The following is a 23,293-nucleotide window of genomic DNA, read 5'->3' on the forward strand; positions in this document are numbered from 1 at the left end:
GCTACAACTGCGGGGCGACAGGACACAAGAGGGCAGAATGCCGGGAACCCACCAAATGCGTGCGTTGTGGAGCGAATGGGCAACAGGGACTGTAAACACCTTCAGAAATGAAGTGTTTACAGCTCAACGCAAACAGAGCCGTGGCTGCCCATGACCTGGCATGGGTAGCAGCGTTGGTTGGGGGATACGACCTACTGCTGCTGGTTGTGGAACCCAACCAGCGGCTGGTTAACTCAGGCCACTGGTATGTTGACCTGGATGGCGATGCTGCTATCCGGAACGTCACCGGGAGGTTCGCAGTCACGAAGGTAGTTAGAGGTAGAGGGTTCGTGGCTGTGGACATCGATCAACTCACGGTGATCAATGGATACATCTCTTCCAACAGTGGAATAGATAGACATGAAGAATTTGGCGGAGACCTGGAGGAATGCATACGGAGGGCAGGGTTCCCGGTACTGTTGACCGGGGACTTCAACTCCGAATGCACTGAGCTCGGAGCGCGCCGGTCCACGCGGAGAGGCTACACCCTAGCTACAATGCTGGTGGCCGCGGGGCTGGTGGTCGTGAACACGCCCAGGATGCCTACATACGACGCAAGGGGTGATGGATCAGTGTTGGATCTGACGGCGGCCTCGGATAGGGTGGCAAGAAGGATAGTGTGCTGGCAGGTAGTAGAAGACGATTTTCCCAGCGACCACAAAGCCATAATCTTTGAGATACAAGGAGGCCGAAGGGGCATAGCAGAACAGGACCCTATCTGGAGGCCGTCGGAACAGCAAGCCGCGACGGTAGCGGATCAGACGGCGGCCGAGGTGGCCCGTAGGCGTGTTCACACCCCCGATGGGTTCATGGCCATCCTACAGAGAGAATGTGTCAAACAACGACCACAGCCTGGAAGACTGGCTGTTTACTGGTGGAACAGGGACATTGCAAGACTGCGTGGAGAAGCCAAAACAGCAAGGCGGAGGATGCAGCGCGCACGACGGAGGGACTCTGAGCGCCTACAGAAGGAAACGGAGGTGTTCCACGCGGTGCGAAGCCTTTGTAGAGCCACTAAGGCTGCCAAACCAGAGGCTTGGCAACACCTCGTGGAGGACCTGGATCCGTGGGACAGGGCCTACCAGATCGTCACCAAGAAGTATGGTAGGCGCCTGACTCCATTGACAAGGGAACAGTCTCTCGCAGCGATAACGGAGCTCTTCCACGTCGAAGAGGAGGAATGGGAACCGATAGATGGTGATCAACAAAGGCGCTTCACTGTAGAAGAACTACAGTGGGCGTCCAAGAAGATGAGCCTACGGAAAAGCCCGGGCCCAGATAACATCCCTGGGTCCATCGTGAAGGTGTTGGTGGATAGGCCCCCGTGGACGCTGCTAGACATGTTCAATGGGACATTGTCCACGGGGAGTTTTCCCGGCTGTTGGAAGGAGGCCAGGTTGGTCCCCCTCCCGAAACCGGGAGCCGAAGAAACCGGGAAATACCGGCCGATCTGCCTCATCAACACGATGGGAAAGCTGTACGAGAGACTGATCGCTCAAAGACTGCGGTCGGAGATTGAGGCGGGCGGAGGTCTTTCCCCTGATCAGTATGGCTTCGTTCGGGGAAGATCGACCGTCGACGCCGTACGACGGGTGCTAGAGTGGGCCAGAGTCCAGTCGGTGAGCACGTGACGACGAAGGAAGATCCCATTGATCATTCTCCTAGACATCAGGAATGCATTCAACAGCGTGCCATGGGGAGTGATCATGGAAATACTCCGGGAGAGAGGGATCAGCGGCTACTTGCTCGCTGTAATAAATGACTACCTGCATGAGAGATCTCTGCGGGTACGCACAGAGGAAGGAGAAGATGACTTCTACATGTTTGGAGGCGTTCCGCAGGGGTCAGTGCTTGGGCCTCTTCTTTGGAATACCGCGTACGACGGCCTTCTGCGGGAAGAACTCCCGGAAGGATGCCAGTCGGTCGCGTACGCAGATGACCTCGCGCTGATGGTGTCGGGACGGACGGAGGAGGAGGTGGAAGACAAGGCAAACTTGGCGGTGGCAGTTGTCAGTAGATGGCTGGGGGAGAGAGGACTACGACTGGCACCGCACAAGACGGCGGCTGTCCCGATCACCGGCAGAAGAAGACTGAGGGGAATGTCCTTCATGGTGGACGACGTACGGGTCCACACGTCCGGTTGCGCTAAGTACCTGGGCGTGTGGATTGACAAGAATGGGCTGTTTAACACCCACCTCAGAGAGGTCACGAAGAGGGCCGTGCAGGTACAAGACGCTCTACAAAAACTAATGGGCAAGAGCGGACAACGGGCGAGCAAGCGACGGCTGATCCTTTCAGTGGTTTCCTCCGTCTTGCTGTACGCGGTCCCGACCTGGAAGGAAGTACTTTCGAGGAAGAAGAACGTACGGATGCTAGCCTCCCTTACCAGAAGAGCGGCGATACGCATAACATCGGCGTATCGCACCGTATCGGGATGCGCAGTGGCAGTCATTGCAGGGGTGCCTCCCATCGAGCTGCAGGCCACGCAGTTGGTCTCCATATACGAAGGGACGCCGAAGGCGGAAGCCCGGAGGCAGCTGATGGTCAACTGGCAGGAGACGTGGAGAACAGCTGCGGCTGGAGCATGGACCAGGAGACTGATCCCGGACTTGGGACCGTGGGTCAGGCGGAGGCATGGGGAGGTAAATTACTTCCTCACGCAGTTTCTGTCTGGACACGGGGAGTTCGTGGTCTACCTACATCGGTTCAAGAGAAGGTGGCACCGAGGTGCTTCTACTGCGGCCAGGATGATACGCCGGAGCCCACCTTTTACGAGTGCGAAAGGTGGGCTGTGATCCGGCGTAGGCATGGCACAGATGGCCTCACTCCAGAAACAACTGTAGCTCACATGCTGAAAGAGAAGAGAGAATGAAAGGCGGTACAGAGCACGGTGGCTAGCATCCTGAAGACGAAGGAGGAACATGGAAGAGAGTGGGGAGAAGACTTCTAGGCGCGGGTAAGCAGCAATGTCCCTAGCGAGTTTACTGTGTGTTTTTTCTATTATGTATTTTATCTTTTGTGTTGTATTGTATTGTGAATTCATTGTCACTGTGGTTGGTACTCTACGGCCGGCTCGAGATGACAAGCATGATTGCTCCAACTGTGTGCAGGAGGCCCACGGTCAGAAGAGGCACCGCCGAAGAGGCAACACGAAGTGTGAGTTTCATTTATTATGTATTTTCCTTGTATTGTTATGAATGTGGTATTATTTTATTTTATTGATTGTGTTTCCGTTCTTGCTAACGGCTACAAGGGCACTCACAGAGAACGTGCCCGCGGATTGCGGAAGGAGGAATCTTCGCTATTGTCCTGATTGTGTTTTATTTTATTTTACTATATTTTATTTCATTTCATTGAGTTGTTTTGTGTTTCACTGCTGGTTGAGGAGTGCAATCGCAGCCAACGTGATAGTGGTGGCTGACTGCAACGAGAGCTGCCGCAGCAGCGGGAAGTTATTGTGTTACTGAATTTTATTTTACTGTAGTGTGACCGCGGAGTAGTAGTGAGTTTGTTTTATTACTTGTGTTGTGTCCTGCTGATGGGTGTGAAAAAAAAACAGGGGATGAATCGTGGTCACCGTGCAGGGCTAGGGAGGCAGCCTGGATGCAGAGGACACTTTGGCTCCTTCATATGCAAGAATGAAGGTTAGTCGGGGTACTCCGATGATGCATTTGGGACCCTCAGGTGTGAGAGGGGGGACGCGGCAGTTTCTCAGTGGAGGGATGTAGTGGTCGTCCAGAAGGGAGGGCTACTGCATCTTGATGAAGCTGAGAGGACCTCGATGGGACGCCACAGAAAAAACAAGACAGGGGGGCAGTCGACTGCCACAACACTCCAACATTCCTGCGCATAGCCTAACGGCAGAGGCCGGGGATGTTGGGGGTGTTTAAGAAGGTAAAAAAAAAAAAGAAGGCTTTATTAGAAAAATTCCCCACTGCAGTGCACTGTGGAAAAATGCTTTTTATTACTGACGAATGTGCAATCTATCGCAGTTCGTGTGCCAAGAATGTGTTATTTTGGGCAAAAGAAAATCCTTATTACTAGAATACTATTACAAAATATTATTATCCTTAGGGTCAGAAAGAAATCTACCGCAAATAATAATATGAGCTGGAATGACAGCTCATTTGTTTGATTCTTATTTTTTTGACAAGCCAGTGAATGCACAAACTTATTTAGAGATGTTGGAGGTATGGTTAATATCAGAGCTTCCAGAGAAGGATCTCATAGAATGAGTACAGTTGCAGCAGGATGGAGCACCTGCATGTTTTCTCTATCAGTCCGCCCATTTCTGAATGAAAAATTTCCAGGACGTTGGATTGGCCGCAGTACTCCAGCATCAACAGCTCCGTTATCATGGCCACCACGAAGTCCTGATCTCACCACAATTCATTCACCACCAGACAATTCATTATGGGGAATTATCAAGGCACACGTATCTGTGCATGTTGCTACACCACAAATGAAGAATTGTGTGATGCTGTGAGGGACGCCATCTGTAACATAACATCAGAAATGCTCCATCGCATGTCACAGAGGATGTGGTGACATATTGAATTGTGCATGCAATGAGTGCAAACAGACAGACCCACTGGACATTAAAATTAATACTATGTATCAAGTGAGTAAATAAAATAATTCATTATTATATAGCATTTTTCATTTGTAACTCATTACAAATCTTTAGTTCTAACTTTAGGAGGCATGGTGACTTCCTGGCCACCCTTTAAGATATAGCAAAAATCAAGATCAAAAATGATCAGAGGATTAAAAGACATCTCTCAATTGGCAAATTCAATTTAATTACTGTACTTGATGGATCATTTATTAATACTGGTAATAAATAAAATATTATAGTAGATACTATTTTTAAATTATTTATAATATATTCTATAAATTGACAATATAAACGATTAACTAAAAAATACAAAAATAAAAACAAAACACAGAATAAGCCACAAAAATTTCAATATTTAATATTTTGATAAAAATAAAAACAGAATGTGAGTTTAACATTAAGCAAACTACCACACTACAACTTACGTAGCACCGACAGTCTTCAGTTTTAGAAACTGAGGAGTAAATTGGTAGCGTACAAATCGGCCTGCATTGGGATCAGGAATCTCATCATTTTCACCATCATGTTCTGTAGCTACAGAAGCTGTTTCATCTGGTCCTAAAGAACATTAAATATTCAAATGAAATGAAAAATTCAAATATATTAAAATCTATTTACTGGTAATGAATGTAATACTGGAAACACCAGATACAGACAACTACTGTTCATCCTATAATGATAACTTAAGTAAAATGTAAAACAATAAAATACTGATCTGCATAATAATGTATTTTCAGCAAAGAGCCAAATGAGCTCACTTTAAATTGTTTGTAATTTGCAAGGAAGTCAAGTTAAATGTAGATTGTAGTTTCAAAAATATGTGTAATTATCTTTGTGAAAACTTCTGAACTAAAAAAACTTTTATTAATATCTTAAATTAGCAGAATTGTGAAAGACTAAAATATGACTGGCTAAAGAAAAGAGATAAATGAAAAAATTATTGAGAATAATGTATTGTTCAAAATAATACTGTTGAAAATAATGTATTGTTCATTATACATTCAGGCAAAGTATGTTGGTATGAACAATAATAGCACATGGCTCAGTAGATAAAAGAAAAGCAACTGAGCCAGCTTCAAATAAATTCTACTATTTGAACATGCTAAAATGGGAAAATACTGAAGAATTAGGAATGGTGATAAGAAATAAAAGGCAGAAAAGACAAAAGATTAGATCAGAAAAGACATAAAAGGCACTAAAGATCTGGTACAAGAATTGATGCAAAAGTCCTGCGACATCAGGTAAAGAATTGACCGAGAAACAAAGGGGTAAAGAACAGCCCTCTGCGGAGCCATTGTTTGTCTTCGCTTGCACGAATAGGTGATGGTGATGAGGTACGGGGACTCTTGACCTCCCAAGCTCAAGGCACCTCGGTGGTTGTGTAATACTTAATTGTTGAACCGACTCAGATTCTCCAGAGAGGAACGGTAAAATAGGAGTTTTAGTCAGTAGGGTGCGGGCACACAAAGGCTCTTAATAACAGCATCTGGCCAAACCCGTGCGAGTCTGATACTCTCACTTGTGGGGGGGTATATAAATAGTATTTCTCTACAACATTGATAACAAAAAAAGAGAAGAAAAAGTACTTAGTGGAAGAGATGGCAGCCCGCCCTGGGGCTGATATGCATGAATGAATTTGGTGGGTCCACGTTTTTTCATAGAACAAGACCTGGTCACACCCTTGACTTGAAATTTGTTAGTGGGTCATGTGGTCGCAAGGTTGAATGGAAACTGCTGGAGGAGAAGATGCTCACGACCACAGATGCGTTGAAGTGGTCGTTGGGGTTCTCAAGTCTCTCGGGCCAGTAGGGTGCTCCCGTGGTAGCTGGAACCACTGTTGGTGCCGAGATTACGAGGTGTTTGAGAGGAGATTGGATGGATATAACAAACTGGAGCAGGAAGGACTGCACAAGGTCATCCTCAACACCTGTAGAGAGATCCTGAGAGGGTGAGACAAGTATAAGAAGCATAGACCTGTCTACTGGTGGTCTCCAGTCGAAGAATTCCAGAAGAAGTGAAGTGTAACAAGCTCCGTTGGTGTTTGACTAAGAAACGAAAATGTGAGGCCTCACCGGGGATTGAAGATGCAACTCAGAGGTTAAAACTGGCCAGGAAAGAACTAAAGAGAGTGATCATTAGCTCAAAGAGAGCAAAATGAGCTGAGCTCTGCGAGAATTGGACGAGAGTATGTTTGGCGAGAGCTACAAAATAATGAGAGGCAAATTTGGGAGAACACTACCCAGGCTACCTGGAGATAAACTGAGGGGTGTTCTGAGTGGGCTTTTTCCTGCAGACATGAATTGGCGGCGCAGAGAGATGGTGGTAGAGGAGACACTTCCGTTAACATGCGAGGAGTTAGAACATGCAATTTCAAGGCTTACACCGCGGAAAAGTCCCAGCCTGGACGGCATCTTGGTGGAAGTACTTAAGGTTTTTGCAGAAACGTTCCCACTGTTGTTTTTAGACTCTTTCAATCAGTTGCAGTTCAATACAAGAAAATACCTGGAAGTTGAAAGTCAGCACATCTGGTGTTAATCCTAAAGGAAGAGGGAAAATTCAGACCCATTGCCCTTACAAATACATTAGGGAAGGTCTTTGAGGCCCTATTGGCAAGAGGTCTGGAGGTGGATTGGAATGATGAGGAGGTTGGTCGAATAAACAGTATGGATTTTGTAAAAAGAGATCCACCTCTGATGCAATCAAGAAAGTGATGGGAATGGTGAATGAGGTGGCATCAGGTACTCGACATACGAGTAAGATTCTGCTGGTAATATTAGTAGACTTAAAAAACGCATTTAATACTGTGAATTGGGAATAAATAATCAGCCATCAGCTGATAAAAAAGGTGGCTCCCTACCTGATAAGGATGGTCCAAGAATTCTTGACAGGTAAGGAGCAGATCTCTTCAGAAGAAAGCACGGAGATCATTATGACCATGGAGAGGGGGGCCCCCAGGGGTTGGGCCCCCTCTTGTAGAACGTGGTCTACGTCAACTTGCTCTGGACAGGAGGCTCCCTGCGGGAGTGCACTTTGTGGCACATACGGACAGCTTTGCTAAGGGGGTCACAGTGAGGTCGGTCAGAGAGATGAAAGCCTTAGCAAACAATGTACTGGTAGATTTGATGCAGTGGCTGTGCAGACGTGAGGTCTTGGAAGTATCTATGCATAAAAACGAAATTTTGCTGATGACGGGTAGGAGATGGATGCCAAGATTTTCAGTTAAACTGTTGGGCACAGAAGTGACCCCTCCTGAGGAGAGCCAAATTCCTTGGTGTCTGGCTCGATGAGATGAGGGGGTTTACAGCAAACGTAACGAAGATGTGTCAAAAGGTTGAGAGATTGACTTCAGCAGTTGCCAGACTCATGAAGAATGTTAAAGGTCCTAGAGCCTCCAAAAGAAAGATTACTGCGACTATGGTGACCTCTGCAATCATGTATGCAGCACCATGTGTGGTGTGAAACCCTTAAAATTAAGTGTAATTGATATAAGATTAATAGTGTCTATCAACAACTTGCACTCGGGTGGTGCAGGCGTACGGATCAGTGTCGCTGGAGGCAGTGCTGGTGATAACGGGAATGCCTCTGGTGAACCTGTTGGCAATTGAACGTCTAGAAAGTTATGAGGGTAGAGACGCCGCTGCCAGAAGAGAGTTAATCAAAAAATGGCAAGAGATTTGGTCCGACACAGTTACTGGTAGATGGACCTTCAGGTTGATACTGTAGATAAAGACCTGGATCGAGAGGAGACATGGAGGGGTTGACTTTTGGACGATCCAATGGCTTACAGGTCATGGATCATTCAAGGTCTACCTCCATGCCAAAGGCAGGCTTGGCTCACCTCTGTTGCTACTGTGATGATGAGGACGATATAGAACACAGTTTTCTTAGATGTCCAAGATGGGCTTTGGAGCAACCCTTTGATAGGGCAGTTTCACCTGAGAAGGTGATGGAAAGTATGATCAGCTTATGTGCAGGTTGGGACAAGTGCTTGAGATGGTTCAAAAGAGTTCTCTCGGTGAAATTACAAGAAGAAGGAAGAGAATAGAGTAGTGTGCAGTCCCAAAGCGGGGGGTGGAAGGCCAACCCTCAGGGGTGGCAGCAGGGGTCTACCAGGACTGTCACTGCTGGGTGCCACCGAGGGGATGCTGGAAGCCCTTCCAGAACGACCACACCTGGAGTACCTATAGGCATGCGTGGTGATAATGTGTAGGTGGTTCTGCCATCATGCCATGGGAGGGGGGTTTCAGTGGGTGTCTGCCTTATGCAGGAAACCCCACACACCCAGCGCTATGGGCTGCTGGGAGTCTAACGGCAAATTTTCCCTCCTACAATGCAAAAATAAACAAAAATGTGTATACTATAAATTACATCATACAGAAAGTTTTCCATAGTACAGCAGTTTTTTGTGCAATAGCAATGAGTTTTTGTTATTCTAATAATGTAAACTTCGTTTGTTCACAAAGAACAAAGATAAAAATGTGCAACATCTGACACAATTAGTCTATTTAAAAAATTCAGTTTTAATATTCAGAGAATTTTATTAAACTGAGCCCAGAATTTTAATCACACATCTTTATATCAATAAGTTTAAGAATATAAATGTAATTTTACATGGGTGAAATAGTGTAGAATTATCAAACACCTTTATCTGAAATCTTTTAAGAAGCAAACTGACTGTTACAAGAATGAGCTGGATTTTGAATAACCACTGCCTTAAACTCTCCAATATGCACTATTAGTATATGTACTATTTATATACATTTTTGCACCAACCAGTCATCTATTCTGGATATTATATAACACTGAACATAAACTGCATGATAGATAGTTCCACTGAGCAAGAGATTTCACCCATCACTCTTTAGGGTTAGCTCCCATTGCTGATTGAAAACTGTTACATTCCACTCCTTCACTTGTTAAATATTATGTCAATGGTGTCACATCTCAATCAGGATATTTCAATTACAATGATGGTAACATAAATACCACCAAAGTGTTCATTCACTCACACAGAACTAATCAAGTAGACATTTTAAATTAGAATAAATTAAAAATACCAATATTGACAGAACATGGTTGCACTGTAGAGGAATTGTCTCTGGCTCATTAAGGAAATTTTTATTTATAAAATAGTCATTGTAAAAAAAAACCCAAACACATAAATGAAAATGGTTTTCCAAAAAGAAAATCTTTTTCTGTAAGAGTTTAGCGAAGGGAAAAATCTAACATATATTAATAGATTATGTACACATATTTGAGGCTGCAGCTGTTCTACTTAAAACTTATTATTTCCTTTATACAAATATGTATGAATCTTTTAAAACTAAATCATATCTTATATCTACATTATAAGATAAGATAATGCAAGTACTTAAGATATAACAACAAATAAAAAATGTTTGTATAATTGGCTAAGCAAATTTCTGCCAAAAAAAGACAACCTTTCATCCTGAAAGGTTGCCATTTTTCAGGATTTACATCCTGAAAGTCATTGTTAGACTTTTATCAATGTACTACAAATTTTTAAATCTTATTTGAAAGCTCCCAGAGAGGCATTTACTTCTAAAAATCAGCAGCACAGTGAACAGCACTTCCTGTTACACATGTTGAATTGAGAGGGATAAAGTATAATTTTTATTGTTACATGCTGAAAATTCTGTGGTACATTTCAATCATTAAATACACACGGCTAATCAAAATAATTCTGTTTGAAGGGTTTCTAAGTCTTGAATTTTAATCATGTTTATGTTTACTGCACTGTAATGTATATAAATAAAATACACAAATCTAAAATTAAAAAAACTCTGTGATTACCTACATTTGTGAACAATAAAACAGTGAAGGCAAGGTATGACTGTAAATGATATTGTAACAATAAATGAATTTTCAACTTCCGATCAAAAATGGTAGATGGAGGTGTAATATAATGTAATACAGAACCAGACAATTTTAAAAAAGGTATAAAGCCCAAGGGCAGTAAAACTATTTATTCATGTCCTAAATGCTATATCACAACTTATGCATGCGAAGACAAACTGAACCAGAGCTTGAACGCTAAACATAAATGAACAAAAAACTATTTCTAAGAGGTATGCTCAGACTCTTTAAAGAAAATCCCATTACTTCATACGATTGAACTTGACTGTTAAGATTGATGAATTGGATTTTTAAACCAAAATATAAAATCAGATTTAATTCATGACAATAGTTGCTTAGCAGCACATCCATGAAAAATGTCTTAGTTACCTAAATGTTGTTTTACACACAACTGCAATAACTCTTTTAAATAAGATTTACAAGAGCATCAACCAAGATACTGCCATAAGAGATTTGTGGATATCATACAAAAGCATAGAAAAAACATTCTCGGTATGAAATTCACACAATCGATTATAAACCTGAGTAAAATCCAAACATCACCAAAACTGTGTTTTGTGGTTTCAATCCCTACAATTAATTCATACTCACAGACCAGTCAATATGGGAATCTGAAATGAAAAGGAAGAGCTTGAAGCTCATAAAAAATGCTAAACTCTTATTTTTGCAAGCTGCTATAGCAGTGGTGGTATATGCATACACTAACGTACACGATAAAATATTTCAAGGCTTATGGCAGTTGGCCTACTGAGAACAAACTTTCTTTTTTTTTTCAGAATGTGTGATAAGGTTATGTTCAATACACTATTTAAATTAAACAAAATATGTATGTGTTGTAATATTTAAATATTATATATTAAACATCATAATATGTAAGTTTGAAGGTATGTATTATTTGGTAAGTTATCACTATCTACAACAGATACTATGGAAAACTAGCCAAAGTAACAAGAGAAACTCAAAATTGATAACAAAACACAATCAGTAAGATGGTTAGGATCAAGACTAAGGACTATACTGTTTTATCATCACTAACTACTGATGGTAAGGAAAATATCAGATTCAGAGGATAATCTAAGATTGTATGTCCCGTTATTCTGCAGCTTTCACCACAAACCAAATAGAGAAGATATGTTATCTGAAAATATTCAAAAAATTTACTTTGAATTCAACTGCATTAAAAACGTCCTCGAGTACGCACTTCATATTTAAATACCAAAACCCTAAAACTCATACAAAAATTAAAACAATAATATGAAAAAACAATTTGATGTGGACAGCACATGACTTCCTTGTACGCCTATTAAATTACATTTACACATTTTTTTTTTTTTTAAAGAAAAGTACATAAAATTTTATTTTGTTAAAAACATTTGATATTTTTCTTTTTTTCTGTTATTATTGAATTATTATTCATCGTAATTTTTTTTTCACAGAGAGGTTAATAATTATTAATAAATCAATATATTTAAAGTTAAAAAAAAAGACAATGAAGTCTGATTTGAACTGATTGTGCCTTCCCCTAAGATCCAAACATTTCATTAATTATAATCTTATTTGGCTATAACTCTGGAACCGGTGAAAATAAGTACCATTTATATGATATATCGTTGAAAAGCTCTCAATGAGTGCTTATTACTGCAGTTAAGAAAAAGTACAAAATCAAAGTTTTTTGGGATTTTGGTCTTTTTTGGGCACTTTTAGTTGAGTTGATTGCAATCAAAAGGCGAGGTGCACAACTAGATGTTACTACAGTCCTAAATCCAAAATTTCAACATCTTACAGCTAATCGTTTTTGAGTTACATGAGATACATACATACGTACAGATGTCACGCTGAAACTTGTCAAAATGGATTCAGGGATGGTCAAAATGGATATTTCCATTAGAATCTGGAGACCAAAATTTTTTGTGACCACAATACTTCCTTTACTTCATACAAGGAAGTAATAGACTATGAGAATAAGTTTTAACACTTACCAGGAGGAATGCTAGGTTTTGCGATTTCAAACAACACTGTACCGGTCTCTAAATCCCTTATTTTGAATCTCACAAAGTCAATATCATAAATATTTGCATCAGGAGAACATAAATAATCTGAAAACAAGAACCACAGACAACATCCTGAATTTTATCTGATGAATTAAAACAAAAACCATAAATGAAATAATCAGTCAAAACCAAGTTGCTATATCATCACACAACATCTACGGTAACACAGTAACCGTAGTAATACACACAGAACTTCTGTGAAGTTAGAAATTAGGTGAAATAGCTCATAAAATAGACCACAATTTCAGCCATAAACATTTAATTTACAATGATCCTCTAATCTTAACAGTAAGTTAATACGTATATTTTATTTGTTACACTGAAGTTATAATGAACTGATTAAACTGTATCACACGTTTCCACAACATATAATTTCAAAGTCCACAGAACTTCATAAAAATGCAAAAAAAAAACAGGAAATATAAAAATCAAGACTGAAATTTGGCAATTTATTTGAAGAGCTATGTCAATCAACCCTTTAAATTTGAAGGAATTCTGTTGTAAAATTCTTCAGTTACAATCAGCCAAATGTTTTTGAATGTTTGGTCTAAAATTGGAGTTTTTTTTAATTTACTTAAAAAAACAACTCATTTAAGAAAAAAAGAAAATGTTTGGAGACAACCACTAAATTTAAAATTGAACAAATAGAAACAGGTATTTTCATTAAAAAAGTAAAGCAAATTTTGCTTGAGAGAATAAAAAAATATATGCATCAAAGTTATGAAACATAAAAGTGAGTGGACAGTATTTTAAAAATAAAAGAGTAAACATATGGAAGAAATAGTGGAACAAGAAAACTGTGCAACAGGTTTGATACATTAGGGAAGAACAGAAAAGTAAGAATGAAGCTTAAAAAAAGTATTTTGGAAAAAAAAAAAGAAATGTCTGAAAGGTATTTACAAAGTTGGACACAGGCATGAATACAAATCAGCTTGATAGAGAGAGTCTATGATCCTCAGACATCTGGTACGATCAAAACCCTTGGATGTAGTAAGTTTGGTACTTTAAAAAAAAAATATTAGAAATGTGTCAGAAATATAAAGCACTAATATATCTTGCTGAGAAGAATATTTAATTAAAATTTAAAAAATTACTTCTTACTTCTAAACAAGAAAATAAATAGAAAGGACATTGTCTCATGAAATCAGGAACTAGAATTTGAAGATCATGTGATCACAGTAAAGGAGACAAATAATGGCACCAAATTTAGAAAGAAATTAAACATATAGAGGGATGATTAAGTGCAATGGTTGAACAGAATACTTATATATTAGATGCCATAACCTTGTAGTGGTAAACTACTTGTAATTTACCTACAAAATATCATAGTATTTCTAAAAAAAAAATCAGCAAGGTTTACCTAAAATGAAGAGTGAGGTGGTTCTCATAATCTTCTTTAGAGCTGATTGTACTTTCCACATAAGCATGTAAAATCGACCAAAATACAGATGGTATTCAATGCCAGCCAGTGACTGTCTTACTTTGTTTATCTAAGAAGCTGGCTACACAGAGTGATTAGAAACTATATAGCTATCTCTCAGGAGCTGATTCTATAACTAGAAATAGGAAAAAAGTTCATATAGACATAGGCTCGAAAACGCTTTTGTTAAGAGAGTTATGGCTAGCGAAAGATTTCACCCAGATTTCAGTTCCCCTGGGGAAATGAAGGCTTCCTGAAATTCTGAGAAGCTTTTCAAACATGACACTGTTGATAAAATATAATTATTATAAATATAATATTAAAACCAGCTTACCAATATATTATTTGATTTCCTCAAACATTTTCGGCTATTCTGCCATTTTCAGGAGGAATTTATAATTTATAATTAAAATACATAAAAAAATATAAAATTCACAAGATAAAATTAGAGACATAACAACTGATCATCATAAGAAAAAAATTTGTAAATGTTAGTCATAAGTAATTAAAATAATTACATCCATTTTGTAAGTGTCAACTGTTATAGTAAGAGTGTAGATAACAATGGTAACACAAAACAGACGTAATAATTTTAATTTAACTAATGACTTCAACATTTACAAATTTTTATCTTATGATGATCAATTGTTATGTCTCTAATTTTATCTTGTGAATTTTATATTTTTTATACATTTTAATTCTAAATTATTATAAATTCCTCCTGAAGATGGCAGACTGGCCAAAAATGTTTAAGGAAATCTAATAATATATTGGTAAGCTGTTTTTAATATTATATATATATTTATAATAATTCTGAGAAGGTAAATTAAATGGCGAGTTTAGTTGTTTCTTATAGTTTTTGATCTGAAAATGTTAAAAAAAATGGGTTCCAGAACTGTAACAAAAATTGGGGGTAAAAATAACATGTTTTTGGGTTTAACGTAAGAAAACTTTGTTAAATGGTTAATTAAGTGGTATTTTTTTCAATTAGAAATGTAGAAAATTTAATTCTGAAAATATTATGTAAATTACATTTTTAAAAAACAAAACAGAATGAATTGTGAAAAAACATCAGCATGAAATAACTAATTTTGTCCATACGTTGGAAACAGCTTTGAACATAAAATATAATTTAACTTTGAAAACAAGGGAAAATGACATTAAAAATTAGTGAAGGCGTTAGTAATTACGTTCAAAGTTGCTTGAAGTGGCCCCCATTTTGTTCAATACAAGATTTCGCGTGATGAATCCATTCTTTTTTATCATGTCTCATAACATTAGGAGTATTCTTAATAGTTTCTGCGGTTTCAATTATGCGATTCCTTAGTTCCTCTTGGGTGTTAATTCATTTTGAATAAAAAATTGACTTCATCCAACCCCATTAAAAAATGTCTGATGGCAAATTGAAAAATGTCTGATGGCGTGAGGTCAGATCATGTTGGCCATTTCACTCGATCATTTTGACTAATCCATTGTCTACCATATGTATTATCTAAATGATCTTTTAGAAGAATGAGACATTAGAAAAATGAGGTGTCCCGTCATGTATGAACCACATCTCTAATCTGTTTTAATAAGAAATACCTTCCAAGAGGGAAGGCAGGTTTGTTTCCAAAAAGTTTAAGTACGCTTCTTCTGTAAGCATCCTTGGTAAGAAAAATGGAACAATCAAATTATCATCTAGAACACCAAACTATTCATTAAGTAAAAACGTATGCTGTAAATGTCTTGTTGCAGTCTCATGTGGGTTTTCATTAGCCCAAATATAGGTGTTACAAAAATTTATTATTCCATTTCTTGAGAAGCGTGATTCATCAGTTACCAGAATATGACGAAGGATATGCGATTTTGTACCCATTTTCTAGCTAATCATCATCAGAATATCTTCTGTTTATTATGATCTTGTGGTAATAAGTCTTGTACCCATGTTGCATGGAACAGATACAACTGTGCCTTCTGAAGAGACTCCCATAAGCTTGACTGGGAAATATTTAAATGCTGTGATACCTGTTTGGTGCTTGTAGTTGACGATAATTGTATAACATTTATTATTGCTTATTAATTATTATGGTTTCTCACACTTCGTTGATGACCAGTATCTACTCGTTTTGGTTTAAAACTGCCGGTTTCTCTAAGTCATCTCTCCACAGCTTCAAATGTTTTGCTCTTTGATGTGAAAAAGTATTATGATATTCTTGAACTGCAGCCACACCATTCTCGTTTACTTTACTTAAATTAATATCATGTCCATATACTCTTCAAATGAATGCATAAATGCGTGTCTCCCATTATATTTTAATAAAAAATTTCATTAAATTTTGTAAAAACTATTTTCTCAATTGTACACAGAATCTCACAGATACCTTAATACAATACAAAAACCACCATCACGATTATTCAAACACTGTTTCAAAAAGTTAATTCTTGATCAGCTGATATTGCCAACCTGTGAAAACATTCTGATAAAAAGTAGTAAATAAATGATCAACTGTTATTTCCAAACTATGCGCAAGATTAGTTATTTCATGTTGCTAAAATTTTTTCCATAATTCTGTCCGTTTTGTTTTTTAATGAAGTTAAATTTCAATATCCTGTATTCAATTTTTTCTTAAGTAATTTACATGAATACTTTCAGAATTAAATTTTTTACATTTCTAATTGAAAAAAATACAACTTAATTAACCATTTAACAAAGTTTTCTTACGTTAAACCTAAAAATATGTTATTATTTACCCCCAATTTTTGTGTTTTACACCAGATATCTTTAAAAATTAATGGTAGTACAGTTCAGGGATCCATTTTTTAATATTTTCAGGTCAAAAACCATAAGAGACAACTAAATTCAACCCTTAATTTACCTTCCCAGAATTTCAGGAGTCATTTCCCTGGGGAAACAAAATTCAGGCAAAATCTTTCACTAGCTGTAACTTGCTAAGAAAGTGTTTTCAGGCCTATGTTTATGTGAACGTTTTTCCTATTTTTTGCCATAGAACCAGCTTCCAGGAGTTTTGAATCACTCTGTATAATAACCATCATTTCTCTCAAAGAAACCAACTCTTGACTATCTCAGTTGCAAGAAGCAACTTTTTTAATAGTTTCTTATTAGTTCTATCAAAAAACCATGCATCATTTTATGCAGAGCCTCCATTCAACAGGGAAAATAGAATCTTTAATGACAAATAAAGAAAAATTGTACATAAGATTAAAGGATGGAGATCATAAAATGGGAGAAAGGAAACAATATGATAAAAACTGAGTGTTACCTTATCAAAAATGAGTTGATTTATGACGGTTATAGTAATTAGGTTACATAGGTATGTGTTTATTTGTTATGTTTTTATATACATAATTACAAAATTTGAATTAAATTACATGCTCAAATAGACCACGGTTCAAAATACCTCCAAAACCTTAGCATTTTATGCCGAATAAAATATTTATTTTCTAAAGAACTTATAAAATTATTTTTAGATAATAAGTAATATTATTTTATTTTAATACTTATCTATCGGCTCATTAAAAAAATTTACCTATATTTTTCCTTTTTAAAGAAATACACAGATTTAAGTCTAAGGTTTTTGACATTTATATTAAATGGAAATCTGTTTTTATCTTTAAAATGATTTTATCCATAGATAACTTGCTATTAAAATACACAAGAACAATTACTTACTTTCAGTAATGCAAGGCAACTTTAAAATGTCTTCTGGAGTCACAACACTTTTCTTTAATAACATCTCTTCAGTTATTGTGTTAGCTAAAACACAAATAATTATAACTAAATAAATATAAAAAATTTACTTAATAAGGAATTTCAAGTGTTATTTAATTAATGTACATTATCACTTTACAAATGCATATGCATGAACACACACACATACACACAATTAAATAAAAAATTATATAATTTAAAGCTTTTTAATTTATCTAACTAAAAAGAAACACTATCCTCTTTTATATTAATTTTTTATGTTTATTTTAAAACATATGCCTGTGATGATGGATCCACCAGAAATGCATGAAGGTACTATTGAATGGTCTTATGATAGTATATATTTTTTTCTTTTTCACTCCAAATAATACAGAAAAATAAGTTACAGGACATACAATAAGGATCTATTTATTAATTATAAAAATTAATAAAACACAGTGACCATACAAAGAGTAATAATATTTAATGTTTAATTTATTTTACAAATGTAATGTCACTAAAACAACAGGTGTAAGTACAGATTTAGATAAAGTAGTACACTCATTATTGTTAAAAAGTTATTACAATAACAGTAATTAAATATGTACAGCAATAAATTTTATGATCAAAGAAAAAGTAAAGCTTACACAAAAATTCATAAAAACAATATTAATCATTAATATTGGTACTAATAAATGTATTAGTAAAAATAATACCACTCTGTCAACCTCTACAGCAGAGTAACACCATCTCAGTCTTTTATCCTGGAGGTCCTGAGTTTAAATCCCAGTCAGGTAAAACATTTTCATAACCTACAAAATCACCATTTCATATTTCCATGCACAAGCTTTGAGCTTATGTTGTGAATTAGGCATAAATATGTAAACATTTAAATATATGTAAAACAGAAAAACACATTTAGAAATAATTTAATACAATTATCTGGTGAAATAACAGTAAATAACTACTAAAAAAGTATCTTCAGAGAAATGTAAAAATCATAAGTTTAGTATTCACAGTTATATTATTATTAATTACTAGAAGATACTATTTTGTGTCAGGAATATAGACAAATTAAACAAGGTTCTGAAAACTTACTATAAATACAATAAACATTTTAATTTTAACAAATTATAAATCAATATCCAGAATATTTCTAACTTAGTTATATACAAAAGCAACCTTTAATAATGAAAAAAGTAAATAACTTATAGAATTGTTTGATGTATCACTGAATACAGTACATCTTCAAGTTTCATTCCCACCTAACATCGTTAGTTCCCAATGTTCTCACTAGGCGGCATACAAGAATAAGTAATTCCATCAGTCATCACGGAGTCGTATACCAGCTTAAAATGTGCTCGGTGTTGTTTGTGGTTTCCTGAATCTAAATTGGCTACTACCGTTCAGAGACAATTCATGACTAAATATCACAAGCAACTACTTTAAAGACGATCTGTTATTGCTCGGTGCAATTGTTTCATTAATACAGGATGTGTACCGCACAGGATCCCACATCAGAGTAGACCTTCAGTTTCTGAAGCGGCAACTAAACAAGCGAGGCAGACATTCATTCATAGTCCAGGTAAATCAACAGGATGCACCAGCTTAGAATTGAATATTCCTAGGCTTACAGTACGGAGGGTATTACATAATTGATTGTCATTTTAACCCTACAAATTACAACTGATACGAGCTTTGAATGAAGATGATAAAGAAAAACGAACTGAGTTTTGTGTAAACATGTTAAATAAAATTGAGATTGAAGAAAAATTGTGTTCAGTAACAAAGCAGCCATTCATACCAGTGGTAAAGTGAATTGACATAATGTTTGGATATGGCATGAGAGAAATCCATGTTACACAATCGAACATATACAAGACTCGCCTAAGGTAAATGTTTTATGTGCTGCAAGCTATCACAAAATTTTTCAGTCCTTTCTTTTCTGCTGTCAACTGTAACTGGCATATCGTACATGGACATGCTTGAATATTATTTAATACCACAATTACAACAGGATATGGGCACAGAATTCATTTTCCAGCAAGATGGTGCGCCATCACATTATCATCATGCAGTTGTCGCATGTCTCAATAGCAAAGTGCCAACTTGGATTGGATATGGTGGAACAATTATCTGGCCACCGCGGTCACCTAATTTAACTCCAATGGACTTCTCTGTGTGGGGTTACATTAAAGACAGTGCTTGTTCCTTTATTTCCAGGAAATGTTGACAAGCTGCAGCACAGGATAACAAAAACAATAAAAGGTAGCCAACCATATTGAATATTTATAAATGAGATTTGAAGATATACTGTATTGAGTATTGTATCAAATATTTTTGTAGTTACTTACTTTTTCATTATTAGAAGTCACTTTTTATAACTAATTTAGATAAACTCTGTATTTTGATACAGTTGATAAATTACTTATTATATTAGATAAACAATTTTTTTTTAAATATAGCTCTTCTGTAAATATAATGTAATTAACAAGTAATTTTATTTAATTGTATTTACCTAATTATAATTTAATAAGTTGTAAATGGAGGGCCACACAAAATCGTTCAGGGAGCAGAGTACCATCAACAGGACCTCTATTGTTATTCTCTGACCTCTATTAATATAATATGAGTCGTATTTTATTAATCAGTTTGTTGGTGGAATTCCTATCCGCTAGCCCAGTGAAAGTACCTAGCCTTACTGCATTGCCTTACTGTAGGATAGGCTGATTTTATTATTGGCCAAGGGCTCTCCATTCTCAAGTTAAAAATCTAGTCAATTTTAAATTTCTCTACTCATGATTTTAGTGCCATTGAACTCCCCCCTTCCCAGTCATCAGAAAGTTGATATAGTTTATGAACAGTTTGGATGCATTACTATTTCAGATATAACATAAACAAACAAACTCCTGTAATATAACTGAGATATTACTAACATTATAGCTAATAGCTGGCACGTAAGTAAAAATACGATAACTTAAATGTAATTGAATTTAAAACCAACTTTACAACCCATTAAATCATACTGAATTTTATTAATATTTAAGACTTCCTTAACTATTTAATAATCATGCTAAAAATTTACTGGTTAAAGCCAGTAAATTTTTATGTGCATTCACATACGCGCGCACGCGCATATATATATATATATATATATATATATATATATATGAAAATCATTTAACAGTAAAAAGAAAACAAAAACTTCAACACATTTCTGAAAATAAATTTTTACACATTCACAATTTTCTTTCAATCCTCCTTGGGTACATAAACTACATGTATAAAATCAAAAATTTTAGAATAGAAAAACAAATTACCTTCTTTTAGAAAATTTAAAACTTTTCAGTCCTTCATCAACAATGAAATTCAACACTTTTGTACAACTTTCTTTTTTTTTTTAAATAAATAAATATACAAGTGATTTATGGCAAGTGGCCTAATTTAACATCCTATGCCCAACATACAATTGCATCAACAAACAAATTAAAAATCTCAATACTCATGCAAATAAAATAATTGTTTTTTAACTAAATTTTACTTTAAATAATGTAATATATTTACTTTAATATGCAATTTAACCTAATTGCATAATCTATTTCTCAAAGTAACAGCACAAAAAGTAAAAAACAGTATAGCCCTTATTATCTATACTACAATTGCACATTATTAGGCTATCTTCTGCATTTTGGTGGGCTTAGAACGATGAAGAATAATAGTGTTCAGCTTACTAACAAAGCCTATAGGAAACTACTCCATTTTCTTCTCATTTTCCCTAATAAGAAGCTGATAATTCTCTACTAGAACAACTGTGCCAATCTTGGGAGTTTTATGTCCCATGTTAGAACATCATGCTTAAAATTTGTTTGGTTATGGTTTCTAATAAAAATAAAATAAACTTACATCAACATTGAGCAGCCATTATCTCAACTACTCTTAATCTCACAGTCAGATAATCAATGAAGTTAAATAACACTAAGCATCTTCTCAAAGATAAGGAAAAGGAAAACTATATCAGCCCAGTATAAACAAGTTTAGATAAACATGTTTAAAAATTCCATTTACAAAATATAACATATTTACAAAATAATACAATATTTACAAAATAAAACAAGCTTTACAGGAAGAATGGAAAGATCACAATCACCTAAAAGTTCACATAGAGATAAGAATACAAAGCATAAATGAATCTATTAAAAACCCACAAAAACGGCTCATTTTTCAAACTTTGCATCTCATTATTTACATAATCTCTGTATAAAACATTACTCAAGGGCACATATGACTAAATGTAAAAGATTCAGTTAAACAAAAAATAAAGTAAAGAACTGTTCCAATCATTAGAAATTCTGAGTAATTACTTGATTGACTTCAATTTTTTTCATACATCAATACACAATAGTAGATACGTGTAACATCAGAAAAACACAAAATCTAAATGTCACAAAGCAGGTTTGGATAGCGGGTGACCTGTGTGAGGTCAAACTGTGTCACATTATCATTACTCTAGTCAATTAGGGTTGTCAATTTAGTCAATTAGTTTTGTGAGGTGCTAACCTGTTCAGATGCTAATCCATTCTGTGGAGGGAGGTTAGAGTTAAGGTTGGAGTCTTGTAGAGAGGTTAGGAATAAATTACAGTACTTATATATTAGCCCGTTGACAAAAAAATTGTAAACTTTTGGGTTATTGTTAATATCACCTGACATAACCATTTATATTTATTTATTTTATAAGTATAATTTAACCAAACTTAAACCACATTTGCTAAGCTTGACTAATTAACACAGTAATGTTTTAAGTATTTAAAAATAATAAATTCAGTAATTACAGCAATTATTTATTACTTACATAATCAAAACATTACTTAATTAGTCAAGGTTAGCAAGCATAGGTTAAGTAATATCTATAATTATAACCAATGATGCTTATATTTTTAATATGTAAAATATGTTAATGATCCAATAACTTTTAAAGTATTTTCAAAGTTACGGGATCATTATGGTTATGGTCAATGGACTAATACTTAACCACCTAAATTACCAAGGTATGGCGATACTTAACACCATACCAAAGGAAATTGGTCCAAATTTATATTTAAATGGAAATATAGTCGCTACAGAGGGAGACTACATCACATGTTCTATGCTATTAGTCAACTGTATGAAGAATACCACCTAATGAAGAGTGCTGTCAATCATTTTTCATGGCTGATTCTGATGACTATTAAGGTTATTTTATGGTTTATTCCTCTCTCCTAAAACTTTAACCTTAACTTAATTCTAATTCTAACCTTAACTTATCTCAATAGAACGGATTAGTATCTGAACAGGTCTGAAAAAGTCAGTACTGATAATGCAACACAGACTTTAACCTTGCACAGGTCACCCGCTGTCCAAACATTTAGATTTTGTGTTTTTCTAATCCTAAGTATATCTAATGTGGTATGAACAAAACTAAAGTTGATCAAGTAATTGTTCAGAATTAGAGCCAGTCAAACATCAATCACCATAAAACATGCTAACAAATCCTAAGTGGGTACAAAATTTAAAGCTTATAATATACATTCAGTATACCAAGAATGTTTTAGAAAACTTCA

General features: G+C 36.1%; 1 protein-coding gene across 3 annotated transcripts in view; it reads right to left on the reverse strand.

The window, feature by feature from the left end:
• Positions 1-23,293, reverse strand: part of unc-119 (unc-119 lipid binding chaperone) — a 67,959-nt gene that overhangs the window by 18,783 nt on the left and 25,883 nt on the right. For 2 of the 3 annotated variants that reach the window (XM_075362435.1, XM_075362434.1), the window contains 3 exons: positions 17,679-17,762; positions 12,514-12,630; positions 5,083-5,215 (listed from right to left, as the gene is read on the reverse strand). In XM_075362435.1, the coding sequence (XP_075218550.1) occupies positions 5,083-5,215; positions 12,514-12,630; positions 17,679-17,762 (334 nt within the window). The remainder of the gene's footprint in view (positions 1-5,082; positions 5,216-12,513; positions 12,631-17,678; positions 17,763-23,293) is intronic. The other variant, XM_075362436.1, reaches the window with a different exon arrangement.

This window comes from Lycorma delicatula, chromosome 4 (genome assembly GCF_047948215.1).
Source record: "Lycorma delicatula isolate Av1 chromosome 4, ASM4794821v1, whole genome shotgun sequence".
In the NCBI taxonomy this organism is placed as follows: Eukaryota; Metazoa; Arthropoda; class Insecta; order Hemiptera; family Fulgoridae; genus Lycorma; species Lycorma delicatula.